Here is a 17,862-nt window from a genome sequence, read left to right on the forward strand (position 1 = left end):
AGATAGAATGGGAGGGAGACAATGTTAGGAGAGCAGAAAGAGGCACCAATGTCTCCTTGTTCCCAAGCGATATTATTTCCAGTAAGTCACAAGGAAAAATCATACTAGGTCCAATCTCCTTTCTCTACTCCAGGATGACACCTTGTGACATCCCTTTACCTTTCTGACCACATAAGCTTTTAAAAATGTTTAACTTTGATACTGAAGATCCATTTCCAGTTATTAAAAAGCCAAATCCAGTTCAATTTTAAACTTCAGCTTCACTCTCAATTCAAAGCATGGGTCCTCCCTTTTGAGCTCAGATCTGATGTATAGCTTGGGTTGTACAGCAGGAAGGCAGGAGCATATGTTCTTTTTTGCTTTGGACTCTCTTCCCACAATTATGTTGTTGTTACTACTGTTATTGTTGTTGTCATTTTAGTCTTCCCTTCCTTTTTCAGTTTTATTGGAAGAATGGGGATGGGAAAAAAAGCAAAACTGTTCATATCTGTTGCCATAGATACTAGCAGTTGGTGCCTTATGGTGTCTCTTTCGACCATTTTGGGGTTTGTCAGAGACTGCCTTTTGGAGACTGCCCCATTATGCAGTTCCCTGACAAGGTCAATGAATTATTATACCCTTGATCTCTTGGGATCTCTGAGACCCACTTCATGGTTTCTTAATGCCACAGCCTCCTCTTCTCCAATAGGCTGTTTCTGGCTTGGCATCTCAACAAAGTGGCTTGACTCCAACGACCTCCTATAGCATTACATGTCCTATGGGAAAGTCATATATTCATGCCGAGCCATGGGTGAAAATGCAGGATTCCTCTACTAACCACGATTTTTTTCCTATACCCCTGCCATTGTGGGCTGATCCAGTGAGCCCGTCACCTTTAGAAGTGAGATTAAACACAAGTGTTTAAGTGTATACATGCCCCCTACGTTTTCTTGATGCTACTATCTAGCCACAGATGAAGTAAAACCCTGGTTGCTCCTTCTTGTACTCATTCTTAAAAGCCCTTCCTTTGGAGACCTCCCCAGCATTAGTGAGAAGAAGCACCCACACAATGGTGTACACTCCCACAGACATTCCTAACCCTCAGTCATGTTTACTTCCTCAAACTCTTCACTTTCATGAAATTTGAAATTTCTGTTTTCCTAGATTTAAAGGATAAAGATGAAAAATGAAGATGGTTTGGGACCAGTTTGGTCACTTTTAAATAATTCTTGCAAGGGTATATAATATCTTTGGAATATAGGGTATGCCTTATCTATGATCCTCAGTTTGGGCAATTTAAACTACATTTAGAATCAACTGGAAAATTCACACACAGAGCCCTGTTAGAGTTTAAAACATGTTCATTGAGAAGTATCTGGCATGTCCTGTCTTTTTCTATGGCATTTTCCAAAACTGCACTGCTAAAATACTTCCTTATTAAGTAGCACTTCCACTTAACAGGCAGAAGAAATGTTATTGCCAATCAGTCTAGAGGAAGTTCCTTACCACAATGGCTGCAGCCAAATGGTACCACGTTCGGTTTTCTTATAGGTGTATGAAGACTTTGTGTTTCTTTCTTCAGATCAGTAGAAATATGCATCAAGGAAACCAAACCACCATCACTGAATTCATTCTCCTGGGATTCTTCCACCAGGATGAGCATCAAAACCTCCTCTTTGTGTTTTTCCTGGGTATGTACCTGGTCACTGTGGTTGGGAACGGCCTCATCATTCTGGCCATCAGCTTGGACACTTACCTTCACACCCCCATGTATCTCTTCCTTGCCAATCTATCCTTTGCTGACATTTCCTCCATTTCCAACTCAGTCCCCAAAATGTTGATGAATATTCAAACCAAGAGTCAATCCATCTCTTATGAAAGCTGCATCACACAGATGTACTTTTCTATTGTGTTTGTCGTCACTGACAATTTGCTCTTGGGGACTATGGCCTACGACCGCTTCGTGGCGATCTGCCACCCTCTGAACTATTCAACCCTCATGCAGCCCATGTTCTGCATTTTGCTCACAGTCATCCCGTGGCTCCTCAGTAATATTATTGCTCTGACACACACCCTTTTGCTCATTCAATTGCCCTTCTGTGACCACAATACTCTCTCCCACTTCTTCTGTGACTTGGCCCCTCTGCTCAAACTGTCCTGCTCAGACACAATAATCAATGAGCTTATGCTGTTTATCGTGGGTTTATCAGTTATCATCTTCCCCTTTGCACTCATCTTCTTCTCCTATGTCTGCATCATCAGAGCTGTCCTGAGAATATCTTCCACACAGGGAAAGTGGAAAGCCTTCTCCACTTGTGGCTCTCACCTCACAGTTGTATTATTGTTCTATGGAACCATTGTAGGTGTGTACTTTTTTCCCTCCTCCACTCACCCTGAGGACACTGATAAGATTGGTGCTGTACTATTCACCGTGGTGACACCCATGATGAACCCCTTCATCTACAGCTTGAGGAATAAGGATATGAAAGGTGCCCTGAGAAAGCTCATCAATAGAAAAAGTTCTTCCCTTTGATGCCCTGGACATCTAAATTCTTTCAATTCACATAATCAGATAAATGATTCAGCCCAGAGTGTATGGCACAGTTGTGATGGTTCAACTTTTGATGAGCTTGCAGATATCTGTCTCCTATTCCAACCTCTGAGGGGTTGGAGCTTTTCCACTTAGCTCTTCTCATGGAAACAAAACCCATAACTTCCATGGTAAGTCACAAGAATAACACACATCCTTAGAGAGTAGATTGGTGGTTACCAGGGCCCAGGAGCAGAGAGGTGAAGTGGAGTTGAATAGAGGTTAATTAGTGGATATAAAAATACAGTTAGATAGAATAGATAATACCTAATGTTTGATAAATCATTAGGGGGGAATATAATAAACAATAATCTATTGCATATTTCAAAATAACTTAAAAAGAATAATTCCAATGTTCCCACCATAATGAAAAGATAAATATTTAAGGTGATGGATATCCCAATCCTCTAATTTGATCATTACACATTATATGAACATATCAAAATAACAGATATTCCCCAAAAACCAGGGAAAATGTATCAAAAAATACATGTATTAATAAATAAAAAGTTATGTGTAAAAAATAAAAAATAATTTTAAAACATACATCTTAATTACAATCTATATTATTACAAACTTTGGTACAATTTTTTTATAATTTAGACAATAACAGGTGCATATAGTGCCCACAGTCTAGCTTTTGTTGCTTTGAAGATAGTTATTACTACTTCTTTCTTTAATCTATATTTGTTTAGGTCAGCTCTTCTTAAACCTTGTTTTGCTAAGGTACTATTCAGTGAGATATTTTATGGTTGTAACAACAAAGATTCCCATGGTCAAATAATTTTGGGCAACTCTGAGTTAAGTGAAGCAAAATGTATTAACTGGACAACTTCTCAGAACCTTCAGTGTCATGTAGATCTCTAAAAGGGTAAGATGGTAAACAGCAATTCTCAAGACTAAACTTGAAATAATTGAAATTTAATTATTTCAATCATACGGAACCTGATTCATCACAGAGTTGTTCATGGAACTAGCATTGTACAAATACATTTTAGGACATATGACTCCAGATGACTTCAATTATTTCAATGGAAACCACAGCGTATACGTATAAAAGGTATCAGTTATAGTTCTGACTCTGTCCGGAACAGCCATGTAGTATATAGTAGACACTAAAAACAAAGTAATACTTTTTTTTTAGCCACCCACTCTCCTGGCTTCTAACTCCAACCTACCTGCCCTGCCAAATTAAGTTTATTTTTTCCCAGCCTAAGCTGACTTCCATTCTTCTCTAAACTTAGAATCATACAACCTATTTATGAGTAAACGTATAATCGGCCACCTGTCTTTCTCCATGCTATCTCTTAAACTTTTATGTTTCCTTTTAGTTTTTATTATAAATGTAAAACCCACCAGCTGTTGTATGGGCTACCCAATAAGCCTCTCAACAGTTCTAGTCTTCCTCAAGTACCTCAGTATCCATCCTGTTCCATCCATAACTCCAACATGGAACATCACAGAGCTCTGCCTTCATTATTCCATATGGAGCAGTAGGAAGAGTCCTAGATTTATAATCAAGAAACATGGAGTCTGGCCCAACTCTGCAGCTAATTCACTGCAAGGCAAGCCATTTTGCTAATTTCAGTTTCTTTTTTCTGTAATATTGCAATTGATCTAATATGAAGAAAGAACGTTTAATAACAGCATGTATCATAAAATCCCATTTTTGTAAAACAAAATTTGCATAAAGAGATGCCTCAGAGGAGAGTCAATAAAATACAAGTGGTTGTGCACATTGTATTTCCCAAAAATGGTCACAATATTTCCACCCCATGTGCTCTTGAAGTACCTACCCTACCACTTCCCCATCAAGAGGTGGAACCCATAACCCTCACCGTTGAGCTTGGTTTTGAGTGCTTATTTGACCAATAGAGCACCCCAAAAGTACTGTTGCATGATTTCTGAGACTTTCTTAGAAAAGCCAATTTCACTTTTTTATGGACTAAATGCTTGTGTCCCCACAAAATTCATATGTTGAAGTTCTAACCCCCAAAGCGATGGTAGTAGGAGATGGGCCTTTGAAAGATGAGTCGGTCATGAGGATGAAGTCCTCATAAATTATTAGTGCCTTTACACAAGAGATCCAAGAGAACTCTCTATTTCTGCCACATGGAGGATATAGCAGGTAATCTGCAGTCTCCAACCAGAAGAGGGGCCTCATCAGATGAACTGACCATCCAGTTCATCTCAGACTTTCAGCCTCCAGAACTGTAGAAAGCCAAGTGTTTTTTAAGCCACTCAGTTCATGGTAATTTGTTATAACATCCCAGACAAAGACACACCTCCACCTGGCTAACTCTCTCTCTGGATATGGACCTCTGGAGCTTTGAGTTGCTATGGAAGAAGTCCCACTACCCTGAAGCCACCATGCTGGAGAGACCATATGGAAAGACCACACAGAATTCAAGAGAGTTGTCCAAGGAGTCCCAGATGCACTGTCCCAGCAGTCTTTGAATCTCCCCAGCCAGTCACAAACATGTGAGCGAGTGAGCTTTCAGGTGATTCCAGCCTCGGCCCCAACCACAAGGCACACGAGAGCCCAAGTGTTAACTGCCTAGCCAAGTGCAGTCAAACCCTAGGACCCGAAAGACAACCATAAAATGATTGTTAATGTTTTAAATTTCTACCACGTGGAGTGGTTTGTTACATAGTAGTATGTAACCATAACAGCAGTTTTGCTTGGGTCATGGGATAAAATAATTCATGTCACATTCTGTGTTGCTTTAACATTTTACAATGACTGCCATTATAGAAAGAGGGAAAAGCTTTTTTGAGTTTTAATGAATACGAACTGTCTTGCCTATTCAACCATCATGCTTACATGGTACCAGAGTTTTCTGTTAAATAAACATTAGTTGGGTGAACCTGTGATTCCCCCGCCATTCTTTATTCTTGTTAGATCTAGGTCATATTTTATAGAATAAGGACCATCAGGGTTAAATGCAGGTGATAAGATCTACACTGGTCCCCATCCCTGTTGGCCTGTGCTAAGCCTCTTATTTCTGGCTTGTAGGTTCCACAGGAGGCTGGAAAATAAAGTTTCATCTGCAGCAAGTAACAGAAAAGTTGATTTGGCCAGATTTAGACTTGCATGTACATTGAGAGTCTGCCTGACAAAGTGAATTAGGATTATATCTGGGACACAGAACAGAACTGAGTAAGAAAATAGAAAGTCACAAATTTTTATAAAAATCTGGACATGTCTTTGCAGAGGAAATGCTTAAATCTATACCTAGATACTTGTATTTCCCTGAATCATTCTCCAATTTGTCACTTTCAACAAACATCTATTGAGAACTTTCCATTTGCCAGGCTCTGAATATGGGACCAAAAGAATGAATAATTCACAGTCCATGACCTCAATGCACTCTAAGCCTAAAGAGAAAAATTAACATGATTTTTAAGACTTGATAAATGAAGACAATGTTTGGTCAATAATTAATGTCATCAGATTAAGAAAGCGTAAAGATTTTGTGCAAAGTACAGTCAACTGAATTTTACACCATTCTTGTCCTTTTGTGTTAGCTGTACCTGAGAAAAGCCAATTTGTGGTTTTATGAATAAATCAATAGAAACCTGTGCCATCTCATTGTAGCTAACACAGATGCAAGAGGACTGCCTAGAAACACCAAAAATATCTATATATTGGCTAGGAATAACTTGTAAAACCTCATCTATGAAGAGTCAGCAAATACTTAACACCAGGAATTTTTTTTAGCACCTATTGAGAGTCAAAAGGAAATGAGGCAGTGCTGTTCCTTCCTTGACTCTTACTTCATAGTGCATAGGACAGATAATGAACATATAAATAAATACATCACTGATATAATATGAGGTGGTAAGCAGGACTTCAATGAAATGTTAAGCAGGTATGAGGACAATGACACAGAGAGTGGCTTATTACAGAAAAGGAAGTTTAGGCCTTGGGGAAGGACTCTCTTACCTATTTGAGCAGAGAACTGAATAGAATAAGGGAGTGAGCCATGAGATGTGGGTACACATTCCAAGAAAAGCAAATAGCAGGTTTAAAATCCTTATATGAGAACAGGTTTGGCATACTGCATGGATAGTAAGTGAATAGTGCTAGGGCAGAGGGAGTTGGGAGAGTGGAATAAGATATAGCCATGGAAGTAATCAGAAACCCATCCAGGCTGAGTCTTATAGGCCATGGTAAAGAATTTTATTTTATTTAAATAAAATGAGTATTTAAAGTGATAGGACTTGGTGAAATTACCTAAGGAGTGATTACAGAGAGAGAGCAAGGTCTATGACAAAGCCCTGGTGGAGTCTAATATTTAAGAAACAAAATAAAGTAGTAGTCAAGAAGCCAAAGGAAGAATGTGAAAAAATGTCCAAGAAAAAAGAAGGAGCAACTGTTTCAAACACCTGGAGCCAAACCAGTACTCCTAAAATCATGCTTTCTGATCTGCTTTCTTCAACCCAGTCAGCTATCATCCCTAGCTATCTCTCAAGCAGTCCTGAATCCTCAGCATTGAAACCAAAATGAAACTACCTCCTTCAGAACAGATTTTTCAGAAGATGAAAAAATTTCAAATTTCTTCTTTGTCTCTGTCTTCCTTATACTTGCATATGTCCCTCTATATATATTCTCCTTTTAACAGAGGATTGTAAATGACTCAGAGCTACAAATCTCTTTTTAAATTGGCACACAGTTTTAGGTAATACCATCTGTGATACTTATAACCACCCTAGAATGATCAGGAACATCTTCTACTTACTGTCATAATAAAAAAATAATATACTGTAACCAAGTATAGTTTATCCCCAAATTATAAGAATAGTTTAACATTCAAAAATCAAAAAATGCTATCCATCACATTAATAAACAAAAATAAAACTACATTATCATCTCAGTAGATGCAGAAAATCCTAAATCCATTTCTGATTTTAAAAAGAAAAATACTATGAGAAGAAAAAAGAGGAATCAAAGGGAACTCCCTTATGTGATAAAGATCATCTGTGAAAAATCTACATAAGGAATGGTGGGGATATCAGAGATTTTTCCCTAATATAAACAATAGGACAGGAAGCTACATTCTCCTCATTTTCATTTAACATTTTATTGGAAGTTCTAGCCAGTGCAATAAGGCAAGAAAAAGAAATGAAATCACTCAAATTAGAAAGGAAGAAATAAAACTGCTTTCATTCACAGACAACACAATTGTGTATGTAGAAAAACAAAAGGAATAAACAAAAGAAGCTATTAAAACTAATAAGTGAGTTTAGCAGGGTTGCAAGTCACAAACGTACTAGCATAAAGACAGACACATAGACAAATGGAACTGAACAGAGAGCCCAGAAATAAACCCAAATATGATCAACCAATATTTGACAAGGGCACCAAGAATACACAGTGAAGAAATTATAGTCCCGTCAACATATTGGGAAAACCAGGTTTCCACATGCAAAAGAATGAATTTGGATGCTAATCACACACGATACACAAAAATCAACCCAACATGAATCAAAATTGCTCATGATTCTGGTCTTGGTAGCAATTTCTTAGCAATGACATCAAATGGACAGGCAACAAAGCAAAACTAGACATCAATTTGACTACATCAAATTAAAAAAACTTCTTTTCTTCAAAGGAAACAATAAACAGAGTGAAATGGCAACATATGCAATGGGAAAAGATATTTGCAAATCATATATCTGATAAGAGATTAGTATCTAAAATGCACAAGGAACTCATACAACTCAATAGGAAAAAAAGTATTTGAATTAGAAGATGGGAAAAGATCTAAACAGACATTTTTCAAAGATGACAGAAAAATGGCCAACAGATATGTGAAAAGATGCTCAGCATCACTATTCATCAGAGAAATGCAAATCAAAACTAAAATGAAATATCTCTTCAGGTGTTAGGATGGCTATCCTCAAAAAGTCAAAAGATAAGTGTGGGAGAGGTTGTGGAGAAAAATAAAACACTTGTTCATTGTTAGTGGGAGTTTAAATTGGTATACAATCTAGCAACTCTATTTCTGAGTTTTTATCTAAAGAAAATGAAATCAGTATCTCAATGATATAGCTGCACTCCCATGTTAATTGCAGCATTAATCCCTATGGCAAAGATATAGAAAAAACTTGTGTCCACAGATGGATGAATGGATAAAGGAAATGTGGTTTACATATATAATGAAATATTATTTATTAATCACTATAAAAAAGAAGAAAATACCAGTATCTGTGACAACATGGATGAATCTGGAGGACATTATGCTGTTAAATAATCCAGACACAGAAAGACAAATACTGTATGATATCAATTATATGTGGAATCTAAAAAAGTCAAACTCATAGAAGCAGGAACAGTGGTTTCCAGTGGCTGGGGGTGGAGGACAATAATATATTGATCAAAGGGAACACATTTTCAGTTTTAAAATGAACAACTTCTGAAGATTTGATGTACAGCATGGGTGATGGATGTGTTCAAGAATGTGTTTGTGATAATCATGATACAATGTAATGATTATTATAATACATATATCAAGTTGTCAAATTATATACCTTATATACATACAACCTTTATTCAATAAACTTTTTAAATTTAAAAAGTTTCTATTCAGAAAGATCTGAATAGATATTTCTCCAAAATATATATATACAAGTAGCCAACAGGTATATGAAAAGATGCTTAACATCACTTATCAACAGGGGAATGCAAATCAAAACCACAATGAGATATCATCTCATACCTATTAGGATGGTTATGATTATTTTTAAAAAATAAATGTTTGTGAGAATATGGAAAAATTTGAACCCTTGTACACTGTTGTGGGAATGTAAGATGGTGCAGCTGCTATGGGAAACAGTTTGGAGGTCTCTCAAAAAACTAAAGACAGAATTGTCATATGACCCAGCAATAAATACCCAATGCTTCTGAGTATTTATCCAAAAGAATTGAAATCTATGTGTGTGTGTGTGTGTGTGTGTGTGTGTGTGTGTGTGTGTGTGTGTGTATGTGTGTACTCCCATGATCATTTAAGCATTATTCGTAGTAGCTGAGATGTGGAAATAACTTAAATGTCCATTGAGAGATGAAAAGTTATAGAATGGTACAGTTGGCTCTCTGACTCTGTGGGTTCCACAGTCATGGATTCAACCAACCTTGGATAAAAATAGTTGAAAAACAATTGTGTCTGTATTGAAAGTATGTAGACTTTTTTCTTCCCATTATTTTTTCAACAATACAGTACAATAAATGTTTAAACAGCACTTATAAATAGTATTTACATTGTATTAGGTAGTATAAGTAATCTAGAGATCATTTAAAGTATACAAGAGGATGTACATAGGTTTATGTGCAAATATTACATCATTTTATATCAGGGACTTGAGCATGTGCAGACTTGGTTATTTGTGGAAGGTCCTGGAACCAATCCCCCATGGACACTGAGGGATGACTGTATATATTAGAATATTGCTTATCTTTTAAAAAGAGGGAAATCTTACCATATGCAACTACATAGATGAACCTTGAAAACATTATGCTAAGTAAAATAAGCCAGTTATAGGAAGACAAATACTACATGATTTCACTTTTAGGTATCTAAAATAGTCAAACTCATAAAAGCAAAAATAGTATGGTTGCCAGGGGCTCGGGAACAGGAAGAATAAGGAATTGGAGTTTAATAGGTATAAAGTTCCAGTTATGCAAGATGAATAAATTCTGGAGATTTGCTGTAGAACATTGTACTTATGGTTAACAATACCATACTAAACTCAAAGTTTATTAAAAGGGTAAATCTCATGTTATCTGTTCTTACCACAATTTACAAAAATTAAAAAGCCTGATCATACGAAGTTTTGCTGAGGATTTAGAAGAACTGGAGCTCTCATGCACTGTTAGCACTGTTGGTGGGAATGTTAAGTGATACAACCACTTTGAAAACAGTTTGGTTGTTTCCTACGAAATTAAACATACATCTACCGTGTATTCCAACCATTTCATTCTCAGTTATTTACCTAAAAGAACTGAAAGTATTTATCTATACAAAGGTTGTTCATGAATCATAAGCTTTGCTTATAATAGCCAAAAACTGGAAACAATTAAAATACCCATAAACAGATGAATGAATAAACAAACATGGTTTACAATGTAATAATACTCAGTAATAATGTGGAATGAATTATTGGTATATACAACAATATTAATGATTCTCAAACTAATTATGCTAAGTAGAAGAAGGCATGAATCCATTGACATAAAATTTATATAAAATTCAAACTAATATATAGGACAAAAATTAGACAAGTAGTGGCCTGGGGGGTGCAGATGGGGATTGATGGGAAGGGGCACATGGGAGAAAGCAAAGTAGGTACAAAGAAACTTGGGAAGTGATATACATGCTCATTATCTTGATTGTGGTGATAGTTTCATGAGTGTATTCATGTCAAAATGTATTAAATTGTACACTTTAAATATGTACAGTATATTGCATGTCAAATCTCAATAAAATTATGTTTTAAAGTTTTAGTAAATTAGAAGATATTTCAGATATATCTTTTGAATAATGGCTTTTGATAATGATAGATATAACAAAAATAATAAAGTATATATACACATTTCAGATATATCTTTTGAAAAATGTCTTGTGATAATAATAGATATAACAAAAATAAAGTATATATATATATATATATATATACACAATTCCATATTTGTAAATGCTAATAAATGGTAAGAAATAACAATAACCAGTGTTTGGAAAGGAATATTGAATTCCTTGGGTAATCACTGAAGGGAAGGTTAGTGCCTGCTTGGAGGCACTAAGCCGATTAGCTATTTATTAAAGCACTCTGAGCCAAGAAATATTCTGAAAGAGCTTTGAAGGCAATACTGCTCTTTCTGAGGGAGTTATAGATTCCCCCAGACTCTCCTCATTGGCCTACAAGAGGACCAAACTGAGTTCCATGAACTTCACAATTATGTCAGTCCATCAAAAACACCCATCTCAGCCCACACCTGCCAAACACAGAGACCAAGAATGCAACTGAAACTCAGATACCTCTGAAGCAAACTGTAATCAGGAACTGTGGTCTCAGAGACGGAGAAAGAAGAATGTAGAAGGGTGGTTATCAAATAAGACTATGTACTTGGGAGTCAGAGAGACCTGAGAGCAGAACTCCCTTACCTGCCACTTTCTTGCTATATAACTTGGTCAAGTCACATAATATCTCTGAATCTTAGTTTTTCTTTTTTCTTTTGCTAAATGGGGTCAATAAAAATTGCTTTTCATTAACGTTGTTGGGAGAGCTAAAACAAATGATTCATGTAAAGCTTTTAGCATTGTACCTAGGATATGGTAAGTGTGCATTAGCTTAAGGGTTAAATTAAAAAATGGTTTGAGAAATTGACTCCTGGAAATGTCCAGATTTAGAGCTAATCTGGGCCCAGAAGGGAACTGTTGCAGACATTTCTGCAATAAAGAAGCCTGTGTATCAGTTATGGGTCCCTCTGCCCATCAATACTCACTAGGCTGTAGAGCCTGAGCAAGCACCATAATAACATGTATTATTAACGGTAATTAATAACACTAAATAATGTTTATAACATTATCCAATGACTTCCAATTCTCCAAGTATACCAGGTTATTTCGAGAATAAACGAGATGCATATAAATCATGTCCCAGAGTAAGTGCTCAGTATTATTTCACAGAGGAGAAGCAGGCTGAAAGGCGCTAATTAATCTGAAGCCACACTGCTAAGAAGTGGCAGACTGGACACTTTGGTGCCAAGTTCTGAGTTCTTTCCACAACACAAATATGTCTAACACCCACCACAGATGTTGATGTGCTATGAAAATACTTGCATGACAGTTAATATTTAGAAAATGATGCTCAAGAGGCAATTCTGTAACATTGCTTCACCCCAATCTGTGGTTTCTAAATGATTTCTACAAGAGCTGATATACGATCCCAAATCTCTTGGCCACAGGTGCTAATTTTTTCCCTATACCTTTTCCTAAACATGCCCAGCCAACTGTTTTCTAAAATATTGTATTTTCTTAAAGCAGATATTCCCTGAATTCAGAAGTTGCTGTTTAATCTACACAGTTCACTTTCTCATGTACAACTACACACACATACACATGCACACACACTTAGTCACATGATACAATACTAGCACATAGGGGCTGTAAAATGAATGTTGTTGACTGCTATCTATACCCACAGATTGGACTTTTACCTATTCTTCACCAGATAAAAGGAAAAAGAAAGTGTAATAACAATAAATTCCAGTTGAGTGATTATATAAAGTAGACAATAGATTACAGCTAGCAACAGTGTGCATGTTAGGTAGGCTCTCAGGTCTAACTGGGTGGAAGCCCCACCCAACCGCTTGCTTGCCAACCTTGAGAATATTACTCAGTATCTCTAAGCCTCAAGTGCCTCACCTACCTATAAACCAGAGATAGTAACAGAACCTGACTCATAAGAATGTCCTATAAATTAAATCAAATAACTCCTATAGCAAACTTATTATAAGCCCTTGAAGGTAATAATGCCTAATAAGAGTAATTCACTATTATTATTACAATTTTTCTTATTGTTATTCAAAAACCATAGAAACAAGAAGACAACACAAAAAAGAATAAATGAATAAATGATGAGATTTGGAAAATCCCTTTGGATCAAAACAGTAGTTGTATTTGTAGACTGCTTTGCAATTTTCCAAATATTCTTGTTTTATTCATCAAGTATTTATCATGCCAGGCAATACACTGGATTCCGCAGATACTAGTGAATAATACAGATATGATCCTTGTTCATTTATGCATTGGATTCTGAAAACCACAGTCCTATAAGGTAGGTAAACCTACTTGACAAATGAGAAAATTGATGACTGAAGAAGTTACAACTTATAAGCAGACACTGGAACCTGAGATTCATTCACTCAACAAACATTTATTGAGTGCCTTTCACAGGCTAGGTGCTTTGCTAGGAACTGGGCATACAGGAATGAAGCTCAGATAAAAAATACTTGCTCTGATATTGCTTACTTTCTAGTTATGAGCATTAGACAATGTCAAACACGTAAAACATCTAATATGTCAGATGGTGATAAGTATTACATAGAATGATAAATCAGAAAGTGGACGTAGAGAGTTCAGATGTGATTTTACTTAGGGTTGTCTAGGAAATCCTCTCCAGAAAGTGCTATTGAGAAAAGATGGGAAAACTCAGGAATAACATATTTCACAAGGGTCCATTTAGGGTCTTCTAGCAGCCTTTGATTTGCTCAGGGCTTTCCTAACAGCCTCCTTTACCTCTTTGTTTCTCAGGCTGTAGATGAGGGGATTCAGCATTGGGGTCACCATCGTGTAGAACACAGACACCACTCGGTCTCCCTCCAAGGACTGGCCCGTGTTGTCTCGCAGGTACATGAAGATGAGGGTGCCAAAGAAAAGAGCGACGGCAGTGAGGTGGGAGGTGCAGGTGGAAAAGGTCTTGGCCCGGCCTCCAGCAGAGCGGATCTGCAGGATGGCCATGATGATAAACAGGTAGGACACCAAGATCACCAAGATACAGACAGGCATGACGAAAACAGCAAACACAATAATCACCACTTCCTGAGTATAGCTGTCCCCACAAGAGAGCTTTAATAGAGGAGGGAGGTCACAGAAAATGAAATTGATCTCATTGTTTCCACAAAAGGAGAGAGTGAAGGCTGTGACTGTTCGAACAAAGGCGCTGAAGAAACCAGCAACATAAGCTCCAGTGACTAAGCTCCAGTGGGCCTTCTCGGTCATGATGGTGACATAAAGCAGGGGCTGGCACACGGCTGCATAGCGGTCATAGGACATGATGGCCAGGAGGTAGCAGTCGATGGAGGCAAAGAAGGTGAAGAGGAAGAATTGAGTGGCACAGCGAGCCTGGGAGATGACTGTGCCATGCTCCCACAGCACAGCCAGCATCTGAGGAATGATGGTGGATGAATGGCAGACGTCCACCAAGGAAAGGTGGCTGAGGAAGAAGTACATTGGGGTGTGGAGCCGACGATCTCCGTGGATCAGGATGATCATGCCTGTGTTCCCTAACACAGTGGCAAGATAGAAACTCAAAAATACAAGGAAAAGAGGAAGCCTCCACTCGGGATGCTCAGTAAATGCAGTAAGGAAGAACTCCGTCACTGCGGTGTAATTCCTTTCAGCCATCCATCCAGTGATTCACCTGCAAGGGCTAAGACAAGAGCCAGATGAGGAGACCCCTCAAAAGGAATTCAAATGATTTCAAGAAACAAAAGCTTTAAATTGAGTGTCTTGCATGTAGGCACTCAGCTTCAACAAACTTTGCAGTCAAAGATAGATATAGATATAGAACTCATTATAATGTAAGATAAAAAGTGATGAATGCTTCTATTACGGAAAGAACAGAGAGCAAGTGATTCCCTGACTTACAAGTCAGCTCTTGTATTTGCAGCTTTGTCCCCAATTCGCTGTTTGATCTTACACAAGGCACTTAACCTCCCTGAACCTCAGTTTCCTCCTCTGTCAAAAGGGGATCATAATGCTTGCCCTGCTTATGAGATAAGGTTAATGCATAGATTAAAACAGAGACAAAAGTACATTGGAAAGCTAAAAGCACTCCACATATATAAGGTGGCTATTTAAAATTTTAAATGAATGTTTTAAGGAAGGAAAATTTATATTCTCTAAACAAAAACATATGAACAAAAAATCTATCGGCAATCAGCAATGGGTTCTGCTTGTAGGAATATTACTATTCTCAGTCTAACAACATGCAAGTTTAATGAACAGCTGATATCCTAATTAGAGTTGGCTGGCTTATTAAGGGTGTGCATACACACACAAAAACACACACTCAAGCATTAACCTTGAAATCAAAAGAGCAAACATAAGTTTTTTCAGGCACCTAACAAAGCTCCAAAAGCCTTGTTTGGTTGTTTTCAAAGCCCCTAATAAAAACAGTAGCTTGAAAATAAACAGCATCCAAAACTGAAAGCAGAAATATTTTTGCAGTCTGGTGTTGTTTGAGTGCTGTTAGAGGAAATTGGGTTAATAAATTTGGGGGTCCTTGGAACAGTTCTAGAACAGGCCTGTAAAGGAGGGCTTTGATAGTGTTTGAATACCTGATGTACCTGCAGCCAGACCAATACTGAGCTGACCCATTAAGGAGAACAACAAAGAAAATAAATTAGATCTGAAAGCCATGAGCTGGGCACAAACTGTCCTCACCTGAATTCTACTTTGCTAATGCCCCCTTCTTTTGTATAGTGTGTTGTCTGCCCATCACCTGCCAATCCAAAGGACACCTGGCTTCTAGTTTACCCACATGGCATATAAGACCCTGGGCAAGTCACTTTTCCTCTCTGGGTTTCAGTTACCTTGTCTTTGTTCCCATTCCAGAAACAAAATTGTACATACGCTCACAATCATAGCAACCTTGTGAGATGGGGTCACTTTCAATACTTCTGTGTCTCATTATCACTTCCAGGAGTCTCTCTCTTTCCTCTACCCCTTGACAAAACAATATATCCCTGACATGACCATTGCCCTAGATTTTTTGTAGACTTACTTCGAAACACAAGGATAGGGGACCAAACTTTCTCCCTGAGCTTCCCATCTAGCATGAAACTTTGCTGATATGCTTCTTATATTTGCTGTCCCAGCATCACATCCTAATTGGTTCCTGAGGTGACTCTCCAGGGGGAGGTGATGTATCTTCATATGACTTCCTAACAAGGTATCTAATTAATATCTTTGAAAGTCTCTGTTTAATTTCAAATTTCCAAAGCCCCATCCCTCAGCAAGGTCCGACGGAGCTGGTTCCTAGTCTTGCCTTCTTCCTGCCTTATACGAAAAGATATGTACTTCTTTGAAGGTTTCCTATATTTCAGTTGGCAGTTTCGTCAGGGGTTTCACACAGTGCCACCCTAGCCAGCTATGAACTGATCCCCAAAGGAGGCTTTTATAAGCATAAATTTTTCTCCCCATTGCCAAAGCATGCTGTAATTGGTGACTTCGAAAGTTCACCATTTGGCAGAAGCAGAGAATGGTGCAGGTGGGGAGTCATAAGATAAAATGTTGGAGAGGCTGGTGTGGGTGGGCTGTGAACAGACTCACCAGGCATGCTGAGCAAATTATTGATAGTGACCAACTCCTCTACCACAACACCAGTTCTCAAACTTCAGTGTGCATAAGAATTTAGCCAGAGAATTTGTTTAAAATGTGAATAGTAGTGGTCCACCTCCACAGATTGATGCAGATGAAGTACATCTGACATGGGAGCAGTATCTACATTTTGAGCAGGCATCCCAGGGGATTTTAATACAATTAATCTCCAAAAATTGTGGCAACAATGCCTTGTGATTGCGAGCTCTAGGCCTGCCTACCCCTCTGTGTGTTCTGCCATAAACTAAAGTAAAATAATAAAGACATGTTCTTGAAAAGCATGATGACTCCCAAGTCCTGTCAGTGCCTTTCTTCCTCAAGGAAGACCTGAGATAGGGTGAATGTGATGTTTCCCTGTCTTATAAATTTTAAAAACCTAGATACAGAGAGGACTGTGGAGCTTCTTGGTGGCAAAACAATGACTTGGACCAGGTCAGTGCTCAGTTGACTGAGCCTATCTGGAATATGGCGCTAGACAAAAGGACCCCAGGGCAGTGGTTCTCAAACTTCACTGCACATTAGAATTACCTGGGAAGCAATTCCTGAGGCCCAAACTATCCCCTTTAACAATTGAATCAGAATGCCTGAATGCAGGAGCCGAACACCAGTAATTTTCGTAAATTCCCTGGTGATTATAACATGTAGCAAGTTTGAGAAACATACCAGAGGCCTCTACTTTGAAGGCTTTACCTTTCCCCAGGTGTCATAGGTAAATGTTCCAGGGAGAAAAACAGGTTCACTGTTCTCATAAATCTGGAGACCACTGCATACTATATTCTTCACATGGAAAATCACATTACATGTTAGCATATTAAAGGATCTATAAAGTCCTATAATTAAGAAACCTTGTCAAACTAATGCAGGAACAGAAAAATAAATACCATATATTCTCACTTACAAGTGGGAGCTAAATGATGAGAAAGCGTGAATGCAAAGAGGGAAACAACACATACTGGGGCCTATCAGAGCAGGGAAGGGGGAAGGTGGGAGGCAGAAGAGGATCAGGAAAAAAAACAAATGGGTTGTGCTCGCTTCGGCAGCACATATACTAAAATTGGAACGATACAGAGAAGACTAGCATGGCCCCTGCGCAAGGATGACACGCAAATTCGTGAAGCGTTCCATATTTTT

At 37.9% G+C, this 17,862-nt stretch overlaps 2 protein-coding genes and 1 non-coding gene across 3 annotated transcripts; 2 read left to right on the forward strand and 1 right to left on the reverse strand.

The window, feature by feature from the left end:
* Positions 1 to 444: 444 nt before the first annotated feature.
* Positions 445 to 2,662, forward strand: LOC108282889 (olfactory receptor 1S1-like). Its single transcript, XM_017498924.2, has 2 exons — positions 445 to 599; positions 1,562 to 2,662. The coding sequence occupies exons 1-2, from the start codon at positions 582 to 584 to the stop codon at positions 2,510 to 2,512; spliced, it is 969 nt and encodes a 322-aa protein (XP_017354413.2). The 5' UTR covers positions 445 to 581; the 3' UTR covers positions 2,513 to 2,662.
* Positions 2,663 to 13,570: 10,908 nt separating this feature from the next.
* LOC108282959 (olfactory receptor 9Q2) lies at positions 13,571 to 14,816 on the reverse strand. Its single transcript, XM_017499009.1, has one exon. The coding sequence runs from the start codon at positions 14,752 to 14,754 to the stop codon at positions 13,810 to 13,812; it is 945 nt and encodes a 314-aa protein (XP_017354498.1). The 5' UTR covers positions 14,755 to 14,816; the 3' UTR covers positions 13,571 to 13,809.
* Positions 14,817 to 17,755: 2,939 nt separating this feature from the next.
* Positions 17,756 to 17,862, forward strand: LOC119467018. The gene has a single exon (XR_005195534.1). It is a non-coding gene; the product is annotated as a U6 spliceosomal RNA (small nuclear RNA).

Source organism: Cebus imitator, unplaced genomic scaffold (assembly GCF_001604975.1).
Source record: "Cebus imitator isolate Cc_AM_T3 unplaced genomic scaffold, Cebus_imitator-1.0 Scaffold253, whole genome shotgun sequence".
Taxonomy (NCBI): domain Eukaryota; kingdom Metazoa; phylum Chordata; class Mammalia; order Primates; family Cebidae; genus Cebus; species Cebus imitator.